A 20,148-nucleotide genomic window follows, 5' to 3' on the forward strand; every position below is an offset into this window, starting at 1 on the left:
GTCAATAATTAATAACTGAAAACAGATGGTTACTAGACTTCTGATGATTTCATGTATATAAATGTCAAATCACTATGTTGTATGAAGTAAAGTGAAAGTCACTCAGTCATGTCTGACTCTTTGTGACCCCATGGACTGTAGCCTACCAGGTTCCTCTGTCCATGGGATTTTCCAGGCAAGAGTACTGGAGTGGGGTGCCATTGCCTTCTCCACTATTCTTGGACAAATTAATTTTGAGAAAGAGTACCTGTGAAAGTTGAGCCAGAAATTTATTCCGTTAGTTGATTAAGAAATTGATACCCTTAAATATATCTGTGCAAGGCATAACTAACCTTTACTGTCAAAGCCAAGATAGTGTCACCTTTGGTGTGAGATGAGAGGAGGGGGAGGATATTAATAAAATCATCATGCTTTTATTCCCTGATCATCTTGCTCTTTTTTAAAAAATATTATTCATTTTTTTGCCTGCACTGGGTCTTCATTGCTGCATGTAGGCTTTCTCTTGTTGCAGAGCATAGGCTCTAGGGCACATTGGCTTCCATAGTTGCAGCACATGGGGTCTGGTTGCCCTGTGGCTATAGGATCTCCCAGGATCAGGGATCAAACCTGTCCTCTGCATTGGTAGGCGGATTCTGAACCACTGGACCACCAGGGAAGTCCTGATCATCTCTTGAATCTGTTCATTGCTCTAAATCTCTTGGGTTATTACAATGGACATACTGCTTCTAATTCTTGATGGCTGTCATTAGCTCTGAATTGCTTGCCCTAAATTCATCCTTTTTATTCCTCTGACCACCCTCTTTGTTTCCCCTAGTTAATGCCTATATTTCCTTTAGGAGCTTAATTTTCAAGACTTCAGGAAGGGGCTTCCCAGGTGGCTCAGTGGTAAAGAATCTGCCTGCCAATGCAGGAGACACTGGTTCAATCCCCGGTCCTGGGAAGATCCCACATGCCTCGGAGCAACTAAGCCCATTTGCCACAACTATTGAGCCTGTGCTCTAGAGCCTAGCTGCAACTACTGAGCCCATGTGCCACAACTACTGAACCCTAGAACCTGTTCTTGGCAACAAGAAAAGCCACTGCAATAAGTCTGCTCACTGCAACTAGAGCATAGCCCCTGCTCGCCACAGCTAGAGAAAAGCCTGAGCAGCAGCAAAGACCCAGCACAGCCAAAAATAAATAAACTTGAAGCATCCCTGACCTGCTATGTTAGATGCTTCTATTGTGTATTCCCACAAGACTGTATGTATCTTCCTTAATAGTTATTTTATATGCATCTGTGTTACTGATGTTTCCCCATAGAGAGTAAAATGTAGGAAGGCTGGGAATGTACCATTCTTTACTCACGATTCTGTTCCTAACGACTAGCACAGTTTTATCACATAGTAAACACTTGGAGGAAATTCCTATTAAATGACTGAATCAAGCGCTTTTTAAATTTTAAGAGGAACTTGTTTGTAAATTGAAATCCTACATGAAATTTTGATAATATGAAGCAGATTGACAGATAAAAGTAGAACTGCTCTGATACGGAGGAGGAAGTCGGAGACACAGTGCTCTGTCAGCTTTAACTTCCCACTCATTTTCTTTCTCATATAGACTCTGACACACCACCAGGGAAACTCAGAGCTCCATGATACATAATCTGAAAATAATTTCTCTACCACATGGAGTTCTCAAACTTTTTGTTCTCAGGACTCCTTTACACATTAAAAACTTGAAGACCCCAAAAAGCTTTTTCATGCATATTATAGCCATTTGTATTGACCCTGTAGAAATGAAAATTGATAAATCACAAAAAAATACATCAGTTCCTTAAACTTAGCAATAATAAGCCCATTGGTGGTAGTTTAGTCGCTCAGTCATGTCCGACTCTGTGTGACCCCATGAACTGAAGCCTGCCAGGCTCCTCCATCCATGAGATTCTCCAGGCAAGAATACTGGAGTGGGTTGCCATTTCCTTCTCCAGGGGATCTTCCCAACCCAGGAATCAAACCCAGGTCTCCTGCATTGCAGGCAGATTCCTTACCGACTGAGCTACGAGGAAAGCTGTAAGTCCATTACATGTCAATATAATGTATTTTTATTAAAAAGTTACTTCTAAATAAAAAATTAGAAGATTGGCATTGCTTTACATTTTGTAAATCTATAATATCTGCACTGATGTGTTACAGGGACTTCCCTGGTAGCTCAGATGTAAAGAATCTGAGGGAGACCAGGGTTCGATCCCTGGGTCGGGAAGATCTCTTGGAGAATGAAATGGCTGCCCACTCCAGTGTCCTTGCCTGAAGAATCCTATGGACAGAGGAACCTAGTGGGCTATATATAGTTCATGGGGTTGCAAAGAGTTGGACATGACTGAGCAACTAACACGCACTGACCTGTTATAATATCACATGTCATATAGCCTCTGGAAAATTCTACCATATCCTTGTGACAGAATGAGTGAAAAAAGAAAGGGACATATTAGTATTATCATAAAAATGTTTTTTACCTTCTGGATCCCTGAGAACCGGTGTCCTATATCTAAAGGCCCATTCTAGCTAATATAATTTGATTTCATTTCTAAGATTCTATTGAGCTTTGTGAAGATTATGATCATTGTTAAAATACAAAGAATGTGAAGTGAATAATAGGTAGAAAAATGTTGAATTCAAAATAAAGGGACTAGAATAGTGGGTTTTTTAGAAAGCCGACTGTAACAGTAAACAAATCTATGTATGCACCAACTTAAAAAAAACCTTTGGGACTGACTTGGTGGTCTAGTGGTTAAGACTCTGTGCTCCCAATGTAGAAGGTGTGGGTTCAATCCCTTGTCTGGGAACTAAGATGCCACATGCAGAGTAGTGTGTCATGGCCAAAAGACCAAAAAAAAAAAAAAAAAAAGACACTTCTATTAAATGCATTGAAATTACTTGTTCATTTGTCTCTCCCACAAACCTGTGAGTTTTGGAAGAAAGAACTGGATTTTGATCTGTCTTTGATCTCTAGGATAATGTCTAACACAATAGGCACTAAATCTTTGCTGAATAAATCAATTTAAGCATATAGAATGTACAACACCTACATATGGTATCACTTTTTCTAGGATTCACAACAATTCAACAGCTTGTTTCAAGTGCCCGTCATGCTCATATCAGAAATCTGTCATCTATATGGTATTTTAACGTGCCTTTATAAACTTCTATCCACTTTCCTAGACATGTTTCAAAATGGTCTTTAATTTCAAGTAATACTACTTGAAGTAATTATTTTTTTTAAAAATATTTATATAATTTATTTTTATTTATATAATTGATTTACAATGTGTTAGTTTCAGGTGTACAGCAAAGTGATTCAGTTATATATATATATATATATATTCTTTTTCAGATTCTTTAACATTACAGGTTATTACAAGATATCAAGTAGAGTTTCCTTTTTGGTTATCTTTTTCTTTTTTTGGCCCTGCCCAGCGGTATACCGGTGGTTACCCAACCAGGAATCCAGTCAGCACCCTCTGCAGTGGAAGCGCAGGGAGTCTTCACCACAGACCGCTGGGAAGTCCCTGATTATTTTACATATAGTTGTGTGTATATGTTAATCCCAAACTCTTACTATGTCCTTCCTTCCCCTTTCCCCTTTGGTAACCATAAGTTTGTTTTCTATGTCTGTGAGTCTACTTGTATTTTGTAAAGTTCATTTGTATCATTAAAAAAAAAAAAGATTCCACATTTAAGACGTGATAGTTATCTTTGACTTCACTTAGAATGATAATCTCTAGGTCGATGTGATGTAATTCTTAACTTAACCAGAGGAAAGAAAAAGTCATGACTGCTTTTTGCTTTTTTTCCCCCCCCTTTAAATTTGAGGTTTAAGATAACCTTGGAGTGGGGAAACTGGAATAGAACTGCTCTCATTAAAAGTGGGCAGCTCCATACGTTAATTTCACTCTTCCTCATACGCGGCACTTAGATCTTGCATCCGCTCTGCTACCTATAGTGCACAGACGTCTCAAATCCCGAACTTGGCAGGAGAATCTGGAAAATCTGCCTGGAGGGCATGGCTGTCTCGCTTCTCTACTCCGGGATCAGGGTGGGGATCACTAACTGGTCCAGTCATGATGGACTCAGCATCCATCTGGCGGGACTCCTTCCCAGAAGCGGCGGGTCTATGTAAAGTGACTAAACCCTGGGACTCGGGCCCGCAGGGTACGAAGAATCCACGAGCCTGGAGGACGTGGGAGTGGAGGAGGCTGCTGGCCACGTCTGATCCACACGGTCTAGGGGAGCCGGAAGACAAGGCAGGCCCTCTAGGCTGCTGGGGAGACCGGAAAGGGGGCCTGGACCTTCCGGTCCCCTTGGGCCTCAGCCCCAAAGTATGGCTGATCTGGCGCGCACGCGGCACCACCTCAGCGCTGTCAGACAGGATGGGGACACATGGAAGGAACCGGGGGCCAGATGGCAAGAGAAGACTTCAGACTACGGGGGAACTAGAACCTGACCTACTCGCTCCCCGGGTTCTGGCCGCTTGGGCCTTGGTGGACCCGCAGCGCACGCAGCTCCGCCCAGCCCGGCTCACGGCAGGGGCGGGGCCGCTGAGCTGGACGGAGCGGATTTGCTCAGCTTCGGCAGGGGGCGGAGTCTGTTCCCTCCCAGCCACGACTAGCCACGCCCCCGTATCCCGGCCCCTGGGCCCCGCAGGAAATAGGGGCGGGCCCTGGCCTAGCTTGGCGGGAGGGGGAGCAGGGATGCAACCGAGGGCAGAGTCCGGGAGGGCTTGGCTCCCAAGGAATGAATCCTCCGCCTTCTCGGGTGGAAACCTTTAAATACGGGCTCGGGCCCGGGACTCAGGGTGTGGCGCCTGGCATCCCGAGAAGGGTGTGCGGTGTGGGAAGATCAGACGGAGCAGGGCGCGAGTGCTGAAGCTGCGGCTGCGCGGCCCAGAGCGAGGAGCTGTCCGAGCCGAGGAGATAGAAGTGGTTGCAGCACTCGGTGCCTGGAAGTGGGTAAGCGCCTTTCTCGGGCTGGCCCCGCCGCCCAGTGGGGTGCTCCCGGGTCCCGCTGGGATGTGAAAGGAGCCTGGCGGGGTGTGCGCCCTGCTTCCAGTCGCTCCCTGTGCGCGGTCCCAGGCTTTCCCAGTGTCACGACTCTCCGTCTCCTCTTCTGGGCTCTGGGCGGGAATCGTCTTTTGGATCTGCTGCCTTGGAAGAGGGATAGCTTAGGCTTTTAATTCAAGACTCGGCGAGTCTTCCAACCGCTTCTGTTTTCTGCTTTCTCCCACTTTGCGACTTAAGTGAGATTTCCCTGGCGCCTCTGAAAGCCGAACATCACCACAGGAAGTGGTCCTTTGCTTAGGGACCCCATTTTGGCCTCTGAATCAAAGTCTTTTGTGTTTAGAATTGCTCACATGGAGTGCTGCTGCTTTTCTCCCTTCACTGACCGCTCTTCTTAAGAAACTGACAAGAAAACAAACCAGAGAGCCTTTTCGAAGGCGAAGTCCTAAAATTCTCTGTCGTGACATCTATATAGCTGTCCTGAAATGCATTGTTGGCTGCCACACCATATAATGGCTTTATTTCATGTTAAGAAAGGCCTTTCTTGAGTGTTTCAGGAGATCGTGTTTGTGTGAGACCTTGAAAAATTATACCTTCTTGTATATAGGAAAATAATTGAGTAAGGTCAAGAATTCTGGTGTATAGAAAAGAAGGATTCACTGATAGGGAACTTTTCAGGGATATACAGAGGAGGAACTGTTCATTCACTGCCCTCAAAGACACAGCGAGTCTGTGAGTTTATTCAAATCCCCTAAGAAATGGACAACTGTAGTCTGGTCTGTTTCTTGGTGGGTAGGAGGGTGGTTCTGGAAATGAAAGAGGTTACTGTGTGCTCTGAGATGTGCTTGGTAGTGCCCAGCATCTAGTTTAAGGTAAGGGATAGACAACCCTGATTTAAAGAGTCTCATTTCTTCTCCTGTTGCTGTACTCCTTTAATAGGAAATCTGCACCCAATACTCATACTCCATCTTCTCTCTTGTTGTTTCCACAGCTTTACATGAAACCCTTTAGATATAAAGTTAACAGTCTTATTCATTGACTAAATATTTCCCCCAGGTCAGGCATTTGTTAGTATTTAATTTCTGAAATGTCTAAAATGATGTGTGAAGTTGATGTGACATCCATTGCCTTAGCTTTGTTGTTGTTTAGTCACTAAACTGCATCCGACTTTTTTGCAACCCCATGGACTGTAGCCTGACAGGCTTCTCTGTTCTTGGCATTTCCCAGGCAAGAATACTGGTGTGGGTTATGATTTCCTTCTCCAGGGGATCTTCCTGACCCAGGGATTGAACCTGCATCTCTTGCACTGGCAGGTGGATTCTTTACCACTTAGCCACCAGGGAAGCCCATTATACTGGGTAGGTATAGAGTATACTGAAGAGGGGTGGAGATGGAGGGATTATATTCACTTTAGATTGTAATAGGAGGTTTGCTCTTTGTTAGCCAGAGCTTGTAGGTTGAAATATTGATCTGAATTTGTAAAATTTTTAAAGAAAAATAGTTTGGAACAGCTTGGATTGCTGTGACTTTCCCAAAACACGGGGTCAAAAGTCATTTCAAACTGACTCGTTCTTAAGCAAATATTACCATTTCCCGGACAGCACAGTAGAGGATCAGAAGGTATATAAAAGTAGAAATTTAAAGTGGTACCAGAAGATATCTGTGTCAGGTAAAGTACATCACTAACACTGTATCAAGCTTCATATTAAAGCTTATTGAGGATTTTGTTGAAACTTCCAAGTGGTAATTTATTGGACTTGCAAAGATGGTACATCGGGCTTCTTCAGTAATTTCCCCATTGTCATCTGCGAGCCATATGAAATAGCAACACAGGGGTACCCCAAAACACATGTAGTTCTATAATACAGGCCCACCTGCCATCAGCAGTTTACCCTAGCTGCTTATATGAAAGGCAAGCTGAATATGGCCTGGCAACCAAGGTGGATAAGAAGTAACTCTGGGGGCTTCCCTGGTGGCTCAGTTGTAAAGAGTCGCCTGCCAAGGCAGGGAGCACAGGTTCAATTCCTGGTTCAGGAAGGTCCCACATGCTGCGGAGCAACTAAGCTGGTGTGCCACAACCCCTGAGCCAGCGCTCTAGAGCCCAGGAGCTGCAGCTACTGAGCCTGTGCGTCACAAGTAATGAAGCTCGTGCGCCTAGAGCTTGTGCTGTGCAACAAGAGAAACTACTTCACTGAGAAGCCCTTGCACTGCAACAAAGAGTAGCCCCCGACCCCACCAGCCACCACAACTGGAGCAAGCCTGCAAGCAGCACTGAAGACCCAGCACAGCCATAATCTTTTTTTTTTTTTTTAAAGAAGTAGCTCTGAGAAGACATGCTAAAGTTCTACCTCAAGAGAAAGGATGTCTGCAAAAATACTGTGATAAGCCATCTGAGCTAAAAATATTCAAATAACAGTTTTCATCTCAAAAAGACCCTTAATAAGAGTTACTTATCCAATTAATATTTATTGAGAGCCTATTCTAGGTGCTTGGGTGAAGAGCAGCAGAGAAATGTTAGCCTGGGACCACCTTATTAAACTCTTGAGCCCAAGAGTTCATCATGTAGATATTCAACCCATGTTTATTGTAAGAATGTTAACAGAACCTGTTCTGGTTGAGATTGAGGGCATAGGCTGTCCTTACAACCTCTTGACTACGGGTTAAGTGATAACATAAAATCCTGTCATTCAAAAGTCCTTTGAGAGTTCACTTTTTAGGTATTCCACATATCTTGGTTTTGATTAGAGAGGCCATCTATCCAGTAAGGGTGTTGCTGTGTGTGGTAGTCCTTCAGATTTGTCACAGTTCAGGACTTGACCTTCAGCATTACAGATCTGGAAGGTTGATTTTTTTTTTTCTCCCACAGACCCATGGTTAATGAGGTTTTAGGTATTAACTTATGATGCCTAAGCTCATAAGAGACTGATGGATGTACTAGGATGGAACCTTGCTAATACAGTAGGGAAATTTTATTCTAGTGCCTGGAATACTGATGTCTCAAACCCAGGTCATCCCTTTCTAGTGTTACAATTCCTGGCAATCTGAACTCATAAGACAGAGTGGAATCAGAGCCAAGAATTTGGGGGTAATTTGCCATCCAAGCATTGGGAAAGCCTTTTCTTGCCTCACTGTTCTGAACCCAGAACACTTCTGACTTCCAGATTCTGTGTCACTCTTTAGACAGCTCTGAAATAAACGTCATTCTTCTTCTTAACGTTCCTTTTCCAGGCTCCAAGCTGATCATTCCCTCTTCTTTTTCTTCAATGGAGCTTGTTAGGCTTTAGATACATTAATGCCTTTGATTGTTATGGTTACTTTCAGCAGTTTCCTTAAGTTATTAAATTATAGCCTCATGGATTTTTATGGTCATACCTTCCTGAAAAAGGCATTCAAGACCCACTTCCAATTCATTTCCACTCTAGAAGACAATTATTACCTGTTAATACTTTTTTTTTCTTTTGTAATTTTAAACTTTTGGGGGCTTCCCTGGTGGCTCAGTGGTAAAGAATCCACCTGCCCATCCAAGAGACATGAGTTCAGTCCCTGATCCAGGAGGATCCCACATGCTGAGGAGCAACTAACAGTGAATTGATCCTGTGCTCTGGAGCCTGGGAGCTGCAACTGTTGAAGCCCGAGCTCCCTGAACTGGTGCTCCAGAGCAAGAGAAACCCCTGCAATGAGAACCTCATCCACCGCAATTACAGAGTAGCCCCCACTCACTGCAACTAGAGAAAAGCCTGAGCAGCAACTAAGACCCAGCACAGCAAAATAAATAAATAAATAAAATTATTTTTTAAAAAACAAATCTTTTTATTTTGTATTGGGGTGTGTGTACTTAGTTGCTCAGTCGTGTCTGACTCTTTGTGACCTCATGGACTGTAGCCCTCCAGGGTCCTCCATCCATGGGGATTCTTCTGGCAAGAATACTGAAGTGGGTTGCCATGCCTTCCTCCAAAGGATTTTCCCAACCCAAGGATCGAACCCAGGCCTCTTGCATTGCAGGCAGATTCTTTACCATCTGAGCCACCGGGGAAGCCCAAGAATACTGAAGTGGGTAGCCTATCCCTTCTCCAGGGAATCTTCCCGACCCAGCAATCGAACTGGGGTCTCCTGCATTGCAGGTGGAGTCTTTACCAGCTGAGCTACCAGGGAAGCTCCAATTAACAATGTTGTGGTAGTTTCAGCAGAATAGCAAAGGAACTCAGTCATACATAAACATGTATCCATTCTCCCCCAAACCTCGTTCCCATCCAGGCTGGCGTATAACATTGCCTCTCACTACTTAACATCCACTTTTTTTTTTCCTTGTAACTAGGCAGATCGTCTCACTTCTTTGGACTCATTTCTGTATGTAAGTCCTTATCTGTTCCCTCCTGTCATCTGAAATGCCCTCCTCTCTTATATTTCCTTTCTATATCCAATTCATTCTTTAGGCCAGTCTTTTACATTTCCCTCGATGTAGGTTGCTTTCTTATTTTGATTCCTCTGGACTTTAACACTTATTTTGTCATCTAGTTGGTTATACTCCCTTGTATAATTTAACCATGTTATCTGGGTGTGACTGATTCCATTTTATCTTTTGCTGCTGCTGCTAAGTTGCTTCAGTCGTGTCCAACTCTGTGCGACCCCATAGACGGCAGCCCATCAGGCTCCCCTGTCCCTGGGATTCTCCAGGCAAAAACACTGAAGTGGGTTGCCATTTCCTTCTCCAACGCATGACAGTGAAAAGTGAAAGTGAAGTCGCTCAGTCGTGTCCGACTCTTAGTGACCCCATGGACTGCAGCTTACCAGGCTCCTCCATCCATGGGATTTTCCAGGCAAGAGTACTGGAGTGGGGTGCCATTGCCTTCTCTCTTTATCTTTTAAGTCAGTTTAAAAGTCACCTCAGAGAGACTTGCTTTACCCTAAATAAAACAGTGTTTCTTTTTCAGCTTTTCCTTTATTTCCTTTATGTGGAGTTTACCACAACTGCCATTGTTTTGTTTGCCTGCTCTCCTACTAAAATATAACCACCTAAAGGTAGGAACTCTTGTCTGTCCTGGTCACTGTTGTATCTATAGTACATAGAACAATAGTGTCTGATACATAGTGGGGTCTTTAATAAATGCTTTTCAGTTGAATTATTCCCTAAATAAATTGTTAAGTAGTTGAGGGTCAGGACCTATATTATTCTATGGCCAAATTCTCTGCTGTGCCCACACAGTAGACCCATAAGTTGGGAATGTTAATTTTTCATCAAGGAGAAGAAGGGGATAAGCCTGAAGAAAGTTGAGGCATTTTTTCTGCAACCAGATGCCAAGATTCTTCTTCTGTAGAGGGGATAGCAGCAGTGAATGCTGGAGATACATCTTTGGTAAGCCTGCTCCAGGCCCAACTCTCCCTCCCACTGGTGGGAACTTTCAGAACATTCCCCTCAGCTTTAGCCACTTAGCAATTCCAATGCAGTCATATCTCCCTGTACATTTTCCTTGTCTGTAGGGCACTTGAGGCTGGGAGAGTATTAATAGGCAGAACTGAAAGATAGAAAGGTGAAATAATGAAAGATACATGGTTGCCAAAAGTTTATTTTTCTAGGCTCAGTGTTTTTCTTAAGGTGAATCCTGGAATATTAACAAAGGCTTCCTGTGGTAGCAAAGTCGATAAGGATGGGGTAGGTGTGAGGCTTCTGTTTACCTTATTACACAGATATTTTTTGGCTGCCCCAAGGTGGAATCTTAGTTCCCTGACCAGGGACTAAATCCAGACCCACTGCAGTGAAAGTGTTTAACCACAGGACCACTAGGGAATGCCTCAGATTTAATTTTTGATTCATATGAATTATTACCTATTCAAAATAAAAATACATTTAAAATATTACTTTGTATGCATATTGCTAAGCATATTGCTCTCTTTCAAAAGTCATTAGGTTACAAATTCTGTACATATTTACTGTTTTACTAAAATTCCTTTTTAAGTTATTAAAAGGTCATTAGAGGGAATTCCCTGGCAGTCCAGTGGTTAGGACTCTCTGCTTCCTCTGCAGGGGGCTGGGGTTTGATCCCTGGTCAGGTAGCTAGGATCCCATAAGCCACACAGCCAAAAAAGAAAAAAGGAGTCATTAGAGATCAGACTCTGGGAGTTGATATCTTCTAATCATAACCAAAAGATCAATTTATAAACCAGATTATTTGTTTATTAGCACAGACCAGGATACTTGTATGGGTTGTCAAGCCATTCATTTCCAGTAGGGAAGCTTACCCAGAGAACCAGTGAAGATTAGAACATTGTTTGATTAGTGCAAATTCGTATCAGGGGGAATTGGATCATCTTAATTATGTGCTTTGTGTACCTTTTTTCACTATAGGGATATACTTGCCAGGCATTGTAATTAGGTGAGCCTTCCATATTACCTTCTCTGATCCATGCAGCAATATACTAACAGGTTCTTAAACTCTCTAATTCCCATTTTCCTTCTCTTTGGAATCCATGAATGGGTTAGATCAGATGATGTCTGAGATTAGATTTAGTCCTTGGCAAGGACAAAATTTCTAAGAATTTGATCAGTTTGATTATTTTTGTTCTTATTACTGAATAAACTGACATTCTTTTGTATAACTCAGTCCCTTGTCATTTTGATTAGTGTGAATCAGTTCACCTAATCACTTGAAAAGTCATCAAAATCTGTGACATAGCTTTGCTAACTACAGAAATTAGTCTAAGTAGCTAAGTCGTGTCCAATTCTTGTGACCCCATTGACTGGCCCGCCAGGTTCCTCTGTCTATGGGATTCTCCCAGCAAGAATACTGGAGTGGATTGCCATTTCCTTCTGCAGGAGATCTTCCCAATCCAGGGATCGAACCCAGGTCTCCTGAATTGCAGGCTGATTCTTTACCAACTGAGCTACGAAAGCCCAACTACAGAAATTACTTCCCTTTAACTATTTCATAGTTTCTGATTAAAATTGAAATAGAGTTTAAGATCTTTGTCCAGTACCTAGGAAAGAATTGCTGAAGCCAAACTGTGCAGGGAATATAATCTCAGGTCAATTCTGGGCTTAGAACTAATCTTAATATCTGTCATTCTAGTCTAAATCTGTCATAAAGCTGACCTTTGTACACCAACATTTAGTTAAGCAAGAATTGCACGGGTGTGTTCACCTATGATTTTCCCTTGGCAATCAAAGTTATGCTACTGTGTTAGAGAGTAAAGTTTTTATTGTGCTGCTTGACTTTCTAAATATTCAGTAGAGTTCACTTCAGTTCAGTCGCTCAGTCGTGTCCGACTGTTTGCGACCCCATGAATTGCAGCACGCCAGGCCTCCCTATCCATCACCAACTCCTGGAGTTCACTGAGACTCACGTCCATTGAGTCAGTGATGCCATCCAGCCATCTCATCCTCTGTCGTCCCCTTCTCCTCCTGCCCCTAATCCCTCCCAGCATCAGAGTATGCATATTGCTAAGCATATTGCTCTCTTTTCCAATGAGTCAACTCTTCGCATGAGGTGGCCAAAGTACTGCAGTTTCAGCATTAGCATCATTCCTTCCAAAGAAATCCCAGGGCTGATCTCCTTCAGAATGGACTGGTTGGATCTCCTTGCAGTCCAAGGGACTCGCAAGAGTCTTCTGCAACACCACAGTTCAAAAGCATCAGTTCTTCGGCGCTCAGCCTTCTTCACAGTCCAACTCTCACATCCATACATGACCACAGGAAAAACCATAGCCTTGACTAGACGGACCTTTGTTGGCAAAGTAATGTCTCTGCTTTTGAATATGCTATCTAGGTTGGACATAACTTTCCTTCCAAGGAGTAAGCGTCTTTTAATTTCATGGCTGCAATTACCATCTGCAGTGATTTTGGAGCCCAAAAAAATAAAGTCTGACACTGTTTCTACTGTTTCCCCATCTATTTGCCATGAAGTGATGGGACCGGATGCCATGATCTTCCTTTTCTGAATGTTGAGCTTTAAGCCAACTTTTTCACTCTCTACTTTCACTTTCATCAAGAGGCTTTTGAGTTCCTCTTCACTTTCTGCCATAAGGGTGGTGTCATCTGCATATCTGAGGTTATTGATATTTCTCCCGGCAATCTTGATTCCAGCTTGTGCTTCTTCCAGTCCAGCGTTTCTCATGATATACTCTGCATATAAGTTAAATAAGCAGGGTGACAATATACAGCCTTGGCGTACTCCTTTTTCTATTTGGAACCAGTCTGTTGTTCCATGTCCAGTTCTAACTGTTGCTTCCTGATCTGCATACAGATTTCTCAAGAGGCAGGTCAGGTGGTCTGGTATAGGTCATTATAATCTTTGTCAGACTTTTTCAGTAATATCAGTTACTATAATTTTTTCCATGTTTCGTGCTGGTTCAGCTGAGAACAGGCTAGGTCATCCAATTGGAGTGTTACTTTTTTTTTTAATCACTGTTTTCATAATTCTTAATGGGTCTGAATGTAGGAAATCTTTCCCTATACCTGTCACCTTGACAGTTTTTATAAAGTGTGATGAATGTGCAGTGTGATTTCTTTAAATTTTCTGCTCTCAGTAGTCAGTCTTACTGTTTCTCTTCTAGTACAGTCATGTTTGAAATTAAGAAGATCTGCTGCATCGGTGCAGGCTATGTTGGTGGACCCACGTGTAGTGTCATTGCTCACATGTGCCCTGAAATCAGGGTGACGGTTGTTGATATCAATGAATCAAGAATCAATGCATGGAACTCTCCTACACTTCCTATTTATGAGGTAAACCATATTAAACAATGCATTGTTCTTATGCTCTTTGCTTTCTTACTTTTTTTGCTAATTTAATTTGATGTAAAACTCTATGACTGTAACTGATAGGAATAAAATGGAAAAGTCTAAATACATATTATGAACATTATAATTATGTCAGATATGCCTAGGAAAAATGTGTAGAAAAAAGTTTACTGAATATTAGTAATTGTCGTATTAGTGGAGTGAGATGACGAGTAATTTTCTTCTCTATTTTCTAATTTTGTCTGTTAGTATGGCTACCATATTATAATAGTGCAATTAAAAAGTGGCATTCTGTGAAAATAGAAATTAAAAAACTGGTTGTTTCTAATATTGATTCATGTAAGCCTATTATATTTTTGGATTATTGTATTTATATCAGATAAACCTTGAATGAATAAATGGTGTCTTTCATGTTTAGTGTTCAGTATCACAAATTTGTTTAAATTGGAATTTCAGTATTTCTTTAATTTAGAGAACTCATAGTTAGGAAAATGTGTCTCTATTTTATTAAGTAAGGTTTCATTTTTTTAAAGTTTTCATAGTAAAAAGAGTTCATGATATTATCCTTTTGAAACCCAACAGAAAAGCATTTGAAAGTTTTGAGGATAGCATTTTTCTCCAACATCAATATATTCTTTTTTTTTTTCCCCAGAAAAGTTTTGTTATTTATAAGACTCTTATCAACTATAGTCTTTAAGCAGTCTTTAGAAGGGGAAATCTCTGTAAGATAAATCTGCCTGCTATTTATAGGTCTGTGAATAGAAATCCAAGATTTGTTAATATCTCAATCAGACTTAGAATTTTTTTAGAAGCCCTCTGTGTATGTGGTAGCTTCTGTTTGTGCTTGACCCTTTCTTCCTCTACCAGATGAACCTCCCATAATACTTCTTTAAATACCTCAGTGTGATAGCATTTCTTTCCCTGTTAGATAACATTACTACTATTTTGGTTTGTGGGCATTTTTAGAAGCGTTTTGGAAAGATAACTTGATTAAGAGTTTAATAATTCTGATATCCATAAAAGGGCTGGAAGTCATCTGAAATCTTGTGAACCATATTTATATCCAGTCATTCAGTTGATTACTGAATTGATTATTACATAATTATTATGCCAGCATAACTTTTCAAACACAAAGTGTAACAGAATGGCTAAAATTATGACTGCTGACAATGCCAAGTGTTGGCAAGGATTTAGGGCAATTGGAACTGTATGCCCTACTGTTGTTCAGTTGCTAAGTTGTGTCAAACTCTCTGAGACCCCATGGGCTATGGCTTTCCAGGCTCCTCTGTCCATGGGATTTCCCAAGCAAGAATACTGGAGTAGGTTGCCATTTCCTTCTCCAGGGGATCTTCCCAACCCAGATATCGAACCCATGTCTCCTGCGTTGCAGGCAGAATTTTTACCACTGAGCCACCGAGGAAACGCTTATGTACTGCTGATCAGTACATAAATTGGTACAGCCAGTTTGTAAAATGTTTCAGCATTAATTATTAAAACTGAAAATATGCATAGTCTGACTTAGGAATTCCACTTCAAGGTGTATATGCAACAGAAAAGCTCACATATATGCACCAAAAGACAGTATTATTAACAGTGTTATTCCTAATAACCCCAAATGGGAAACACCCTACATGTTAATTAGCAGTAGAATGGATACATAAATTATAGTTTAATACAATACTACATTGAAAAATCAATGAAACTACTCCTGCATGCAAGCATATGTTTAAATTCTCATAAAAGTAACAAGTCACTGGACACAAGGTAGTCCATACTGTGTATCCCATTTATATAAAGTTCAAATATAGATATACTGGTCTGGTGGTAGAATTCAGCATGACGGTAGTTTGAGGGGTTGTAGTTACTAGAAGAGGACATACTGCAGGCTTTGATTTAATGTTTTTTGGTTTTGTTTTGTTGACCCAGCCAGGCTTGTAGGATCTCAGTTCCCCAACCAGAGACTGAATGCAGGCCACAGTAGTAAAAGCCCAGAATCCTAACCACTAGACCACCAGGGAACTCCCCTGTTAATATTCTTCTAATTCTTGTATGGATAGTGATTACACAAGTGTGTTCACTTCTGAAAACTGAGCACTTTTCTGTGCTAAAGTATATGTACTGTTTAAAACTTTTTTTTACTTCACTAAAATTTTTACTTAAAAAAAAGATTATCTCGAACTAGAAGAAGTATAAGCTATCTATAATATATTGGCTTTAGATTTTTTTTCTTGGAGAAAACAAAAACATTAGTTGATCAGAAGGCATGTTCCCTAGTTAGATTCTTATTATTAGTGCTGTTTTTAAAAAAATAATTTTATTTATTTATTTATTGACTGTGCTGCGTCTCTGTTGATGCCAAGGTTTTTCTAGTTGGGACGAGCGAGGGCTGCTCTCTAGTTGGGATGCGTGAGCGCCCAGTAGTTGTGGTTCCCAGGCTCTGGAGCACAGGCTCAATAGTTGTGGCGCGCAGGCTTAATTACTCCATGGCAGGTGGGGTGTTTCCAGACCAGGGTTCCAACCGGTGTTTCCTGCATTGGCAGGCAGATTCTTTAGCCACCAGGGAAACCCAGATGTTGCTCAGTTGCTAAGTTGTATCCAACTCTTTGAGACTCCATGGAAGACCAGTGCTGTTTCTATTATCTGAAATTTGAAACTTTTTCCTGAGACTTCAGTGCTTTAAATTAAAGATAGTGTGTTCCACAGATACAGAAAACTTGGGATTACCAAAGGGGAGAGGGAAGGGAGAAGGGGCAAATTAGAGATATAGAATTAACAGATATAAACTATATGAAGTAGATAAGCAACAAAATTATCCTGTATAGCACAGGGAATTATACCCATCATCTAGTAACAACCTATAATGGAGTATAATCTACAAAAGTCACTATAATATAGACCTGAAACTAACACAATATTATAAATTAACAATACTTAAATAAAAATAAACAACAGCCCAAAACCCAAAATAAAAGTAATAGTCAGCCACAAGAGAAGTGAGAGGGTGATCTCAACTTGCCATGTATACTTTTGTTGCTTTTTTGAAAAATTAGAAGTTAAATTCCTCCAAAAAAATAGTATGTTCTACATTGATATTGAATCCAATTGGGATCAGATCAGATCAGTCGCTCAGTCGTGTCCGACTGTTTGCGACACCATGAATCGCAGCACGCCAGGCCTCCCTGTCCATCACCAATTCCCGGAGTTCACTCAGACTCACATCCATTGAGTCAGTGATGCCATCCAGCCATCTCATCCTCTGTCGTCCCCTTCTCCTCCTGCCCTCAATCCCTCCCAGCATCAGAGTCTTTTCCAATGAGTCAACTCTTCACATGAGGTGGCCAAAGTACTGGAGTTTCAGTTTTAGCATCATTCCTTCCATTGGGATATATACTTAGAAAAAAAGAATTAAGATCTAAGATGATTTTTTTCCATATCTTACTTGTTTTTTCTCACTAACCTACCAAAAAAATCAAAAATCTTTCTTGTTGTTTCACACTTTTATTTCATAAATTTTTTCTCCTTTAAATCTCTTTAAATAGAATTGAAAGCATTTGAAAGTCTGTCTAGCACTGGTGCCCATTAGAAACAATGTTTGAGTTCTCAGAACTCTAACATCCCATAATTGTATTGGCTTTATTTAAAGTTGTAATTATTTGGTCTTCATAGTCTTATTTTTATCTCATTTTAATATATCTACTCCAGAAAATTAGACGATGATAACCTAAGCAGCTATTTTAGTTCTGTACTAGTTAGTGTAGCTTGCAAAGAAATGGAGTCTTTCAGTAAAACCCAGCTGACTTTGGAGGTTAAAAACATGGCACTGCTAGTTTAAAATTCTAGAAGGAATCTTCTTATAACAAGAAGATTCTTGTTTTAGCAAGTAGAATGGTTTTCCTCTTAGCAAGTAAATGACTTTAGGCTTGTAATTTTCACGTGTCTTTCTTAGACATCAGTTGTTAAAAGATACCTGCTGAAGGAATTTATAAATCAGAAGAAAATAAATTATTTCCGTAGCATTGTGTATTTAAAAAAAAAAAAATTGGGGGAAAAAATTGGGAAAATGAGCCGTGTGACCCAATTATCCATTTTCAAATATATGTTAGGCCTTTGTTCCATTTTTTATTTTTTTATTTTGTGTTGTAAAACTATTCCTACACATTTCCTTGGCCATATTGAAGATGTGAACGTTAGGTGAAATGTCAAATAGGGAGAACTGTGAAAGAAGAAAAACAAATGACAGGTTTAACCAGAGTTCATGCTGTTTTATGAATTCCTTTACTGAGTAGCTTATATGTATTGTTACCAGTTGTGATTTTACACTGACCTATCTTGGACAAGGCAGAGAAATATTTTATTTCCGGAGAAACTTTAGATACCTTTGCAATCAACTTCCTCCTTAAATCTGTATCCTATAATGCAGTTAAAATAAGCAACCAGGCTTCCCTGGTGGCTCAGTGGTGAAGAGTCCACCTGCCAGGGTAGGGGACGCAGGTTCAATCCCTGGTCCACGAGGACCCCACATGCCATGGAGCAGCTAGTTCCAGGTGCCACAACTATTGAGCCTGTGCTGTGGAGCCCAGGAGCTGGGACTGCTTCAGCCTGCAAGCTCTGGAGCCTGTGCTCTGCAGCAGGGGAGGCCACTGCAGTGAGAGGCCCAGGCGCCCCAGCTGGAGAGTGGCTCCCACTTGCAGCGAAGACCCGGCGCAGCCAAAACTACATAAAATTAAAAGAAAAAGAATATTTCTTTAAAAAAAATAAATAAGATATGCAAGTATATATTTGTTTTCAAGAATACTATTAAAATTTATGGTATTGATTTTTCTTTGTAAATACAAATTTTCATATTAGAGAGATTCTTGGTGATTAATGTTTAAGTCCTGGTCACTGATAAAGAAATGATAAATCATATGTAATTATCGTATTTAATGAGCTCTTTTGAATGCACAGCTTCCTTGAGAGTCATTCCATCCTCACTGCACTCACTCTGAGACTCACTAGATTAGAGAAATTTTTTTTTTTTTACTTTGCCCTGAGGCTTGTGTCCTATCTTTTTGCCTTTTCATACTGTTCGTGAGGTTCTCAAAGATAATCACGATGGTGTGATCACTCACTTAGAGCCAGACATCCTGGAATGCAAAGTCAAGTGGGCCTTAGGAAGAATCACTATGAACAAAGCCAGTGAAGGTGATAGAATTCCAGTTGAGCTATTTCAAATCCTAAAAGATGATGCTGTAAAAGTGCCACACTCAATAAGCCAGCAAATTTGGAAAACTCAGCAGTGGCCACAGGACTGGAAAAGGTCCGTTTTCATTCCAATCCCAAAGAAAGGCAATGCCAAAGAATGCTCAAACTACCACACAATTGCACTCATCTCACATGCTAGTAAAGTAATGCTCAAAATTCTCCAAGCCAGGGTTCAACAGTACATGAACCATGAACTTCAGATATATAAGCTGGATTTAGAAAAGGCAGAGGAACCAGAGATCAAATTGCCAACATCCGTTGGAGCATCGAAAAAGCAAGAGAGTTCCAGAAAAACATTTACTTCTGCTTTGTTGACTATGCCAAAGCCTTTGACTGTGTGGATCACCACAAACTGTGGAAAATTCTTCAAGAGATGGGAATACTAGACCACCTGACCTGCCTCTTGAGAAATCTGTATGCAGGTCAGGAAGCAACAGTTAGAACTGGACATGGAACAACAGACTGGTTCCAAATAGGAAAAGGAGTACATCAAGGCTGTATATTGTCACCCTACTTATTTAACTTATATGCAGAATACATCATGAGAAATGCTGGGCTGGATGAAACACAAGCTGGAATCAAGATTGCTGGGAGAAATATCAATAACCTCAGATATGCAAATGACACCACCCTTAGGGCAGAAAGTGAAGAAGAACTAAAGAGCCTCTTGATGAAAGTGAAAGAGGAAAGTGAAAAAGTTGACTTAATACTCAACATTCAGAAAACTAACATCATGGCATCTGGTCCCATCACTTCATGACAAATAGATGGGGAAACAGTGACAGATTTTATTTTGGCGGGCTCCAAAACCACTGCAGATGGTGACTGTAGGCATGAAATTAAAAGACGCTTGCTCCTTGGAAGAAAAGTTATGACCAACCTAGACAGCTTATTAAAAAGCAGAGACATTACTTTTCCAACAAAGGTCCGTCTAGTCAAAGCTATGGTTTTTTCAGTAGTCATGTATGGATGTGAGAGTTGAACTATAAAGAAAGCTGAGTGCCAAAGAGTTGATGCTTTTGAACTGTGGTGTTGGAGAAGACTCTTGAGAGTCCCTTGGACTGCAAGGAGATCCAGTCAGTCCATCCTAAAGGAGATCAGTACTGAATATTCATTGGAAGGACTAATGCTGAAGTTG

The 20,148-nt window shown here is 41.0% G+C and overlaps 1 protein-coding gene across 2 annotated transcripts in view; it reads left to right on the forward strand.

The window, feature by feature from the left end:
* The first annotated feature begins 4,662 nt into the window (after positions 1-4,662).
* The window catches only part of UGDH (UDP-glucose 6-dehydrogenase), a 34,194-nt gene continuing 18,708 nt past the window's right edge, over positions 4,663-20,148 (forward strand). Inside the window, exons 1-2 of one of the 2 annotated variants that reach the window (XM_010833567.1) lie at positions 4,663-4,987; positions 13,583-13,751. In XM_010833567.1, the coding sequence (XP_010831869.1) occupies positions 13,590-13,751 (162 nt within the window). In that variant the 5' untranslated portion in view covers positions 4,663-4,987; positions 13,583-13,589. The remainder of the gene's footprint in view (positions 4,988-13,582; positions 13,752-20,148) is intronic. The other variant, XM_010833568.1, reaches the window with a different exon arrangement.

Source organism: Bison bison, unplaced genomic scaffold (genome assembly GCF_000754665.1).
Source record: "Bison bison bison isolate TAMUID 2011002044 unplaced genomic scaffold, Bison_UMD1.0 scf7180017863790, whole genome shotgun sequence".
Classification (NCBI taxonomy): Eukaryota; Metazoa; Chordata; class Mammalia; order Artiodactyla; family Bovidae; genus Bison; species Bison bison.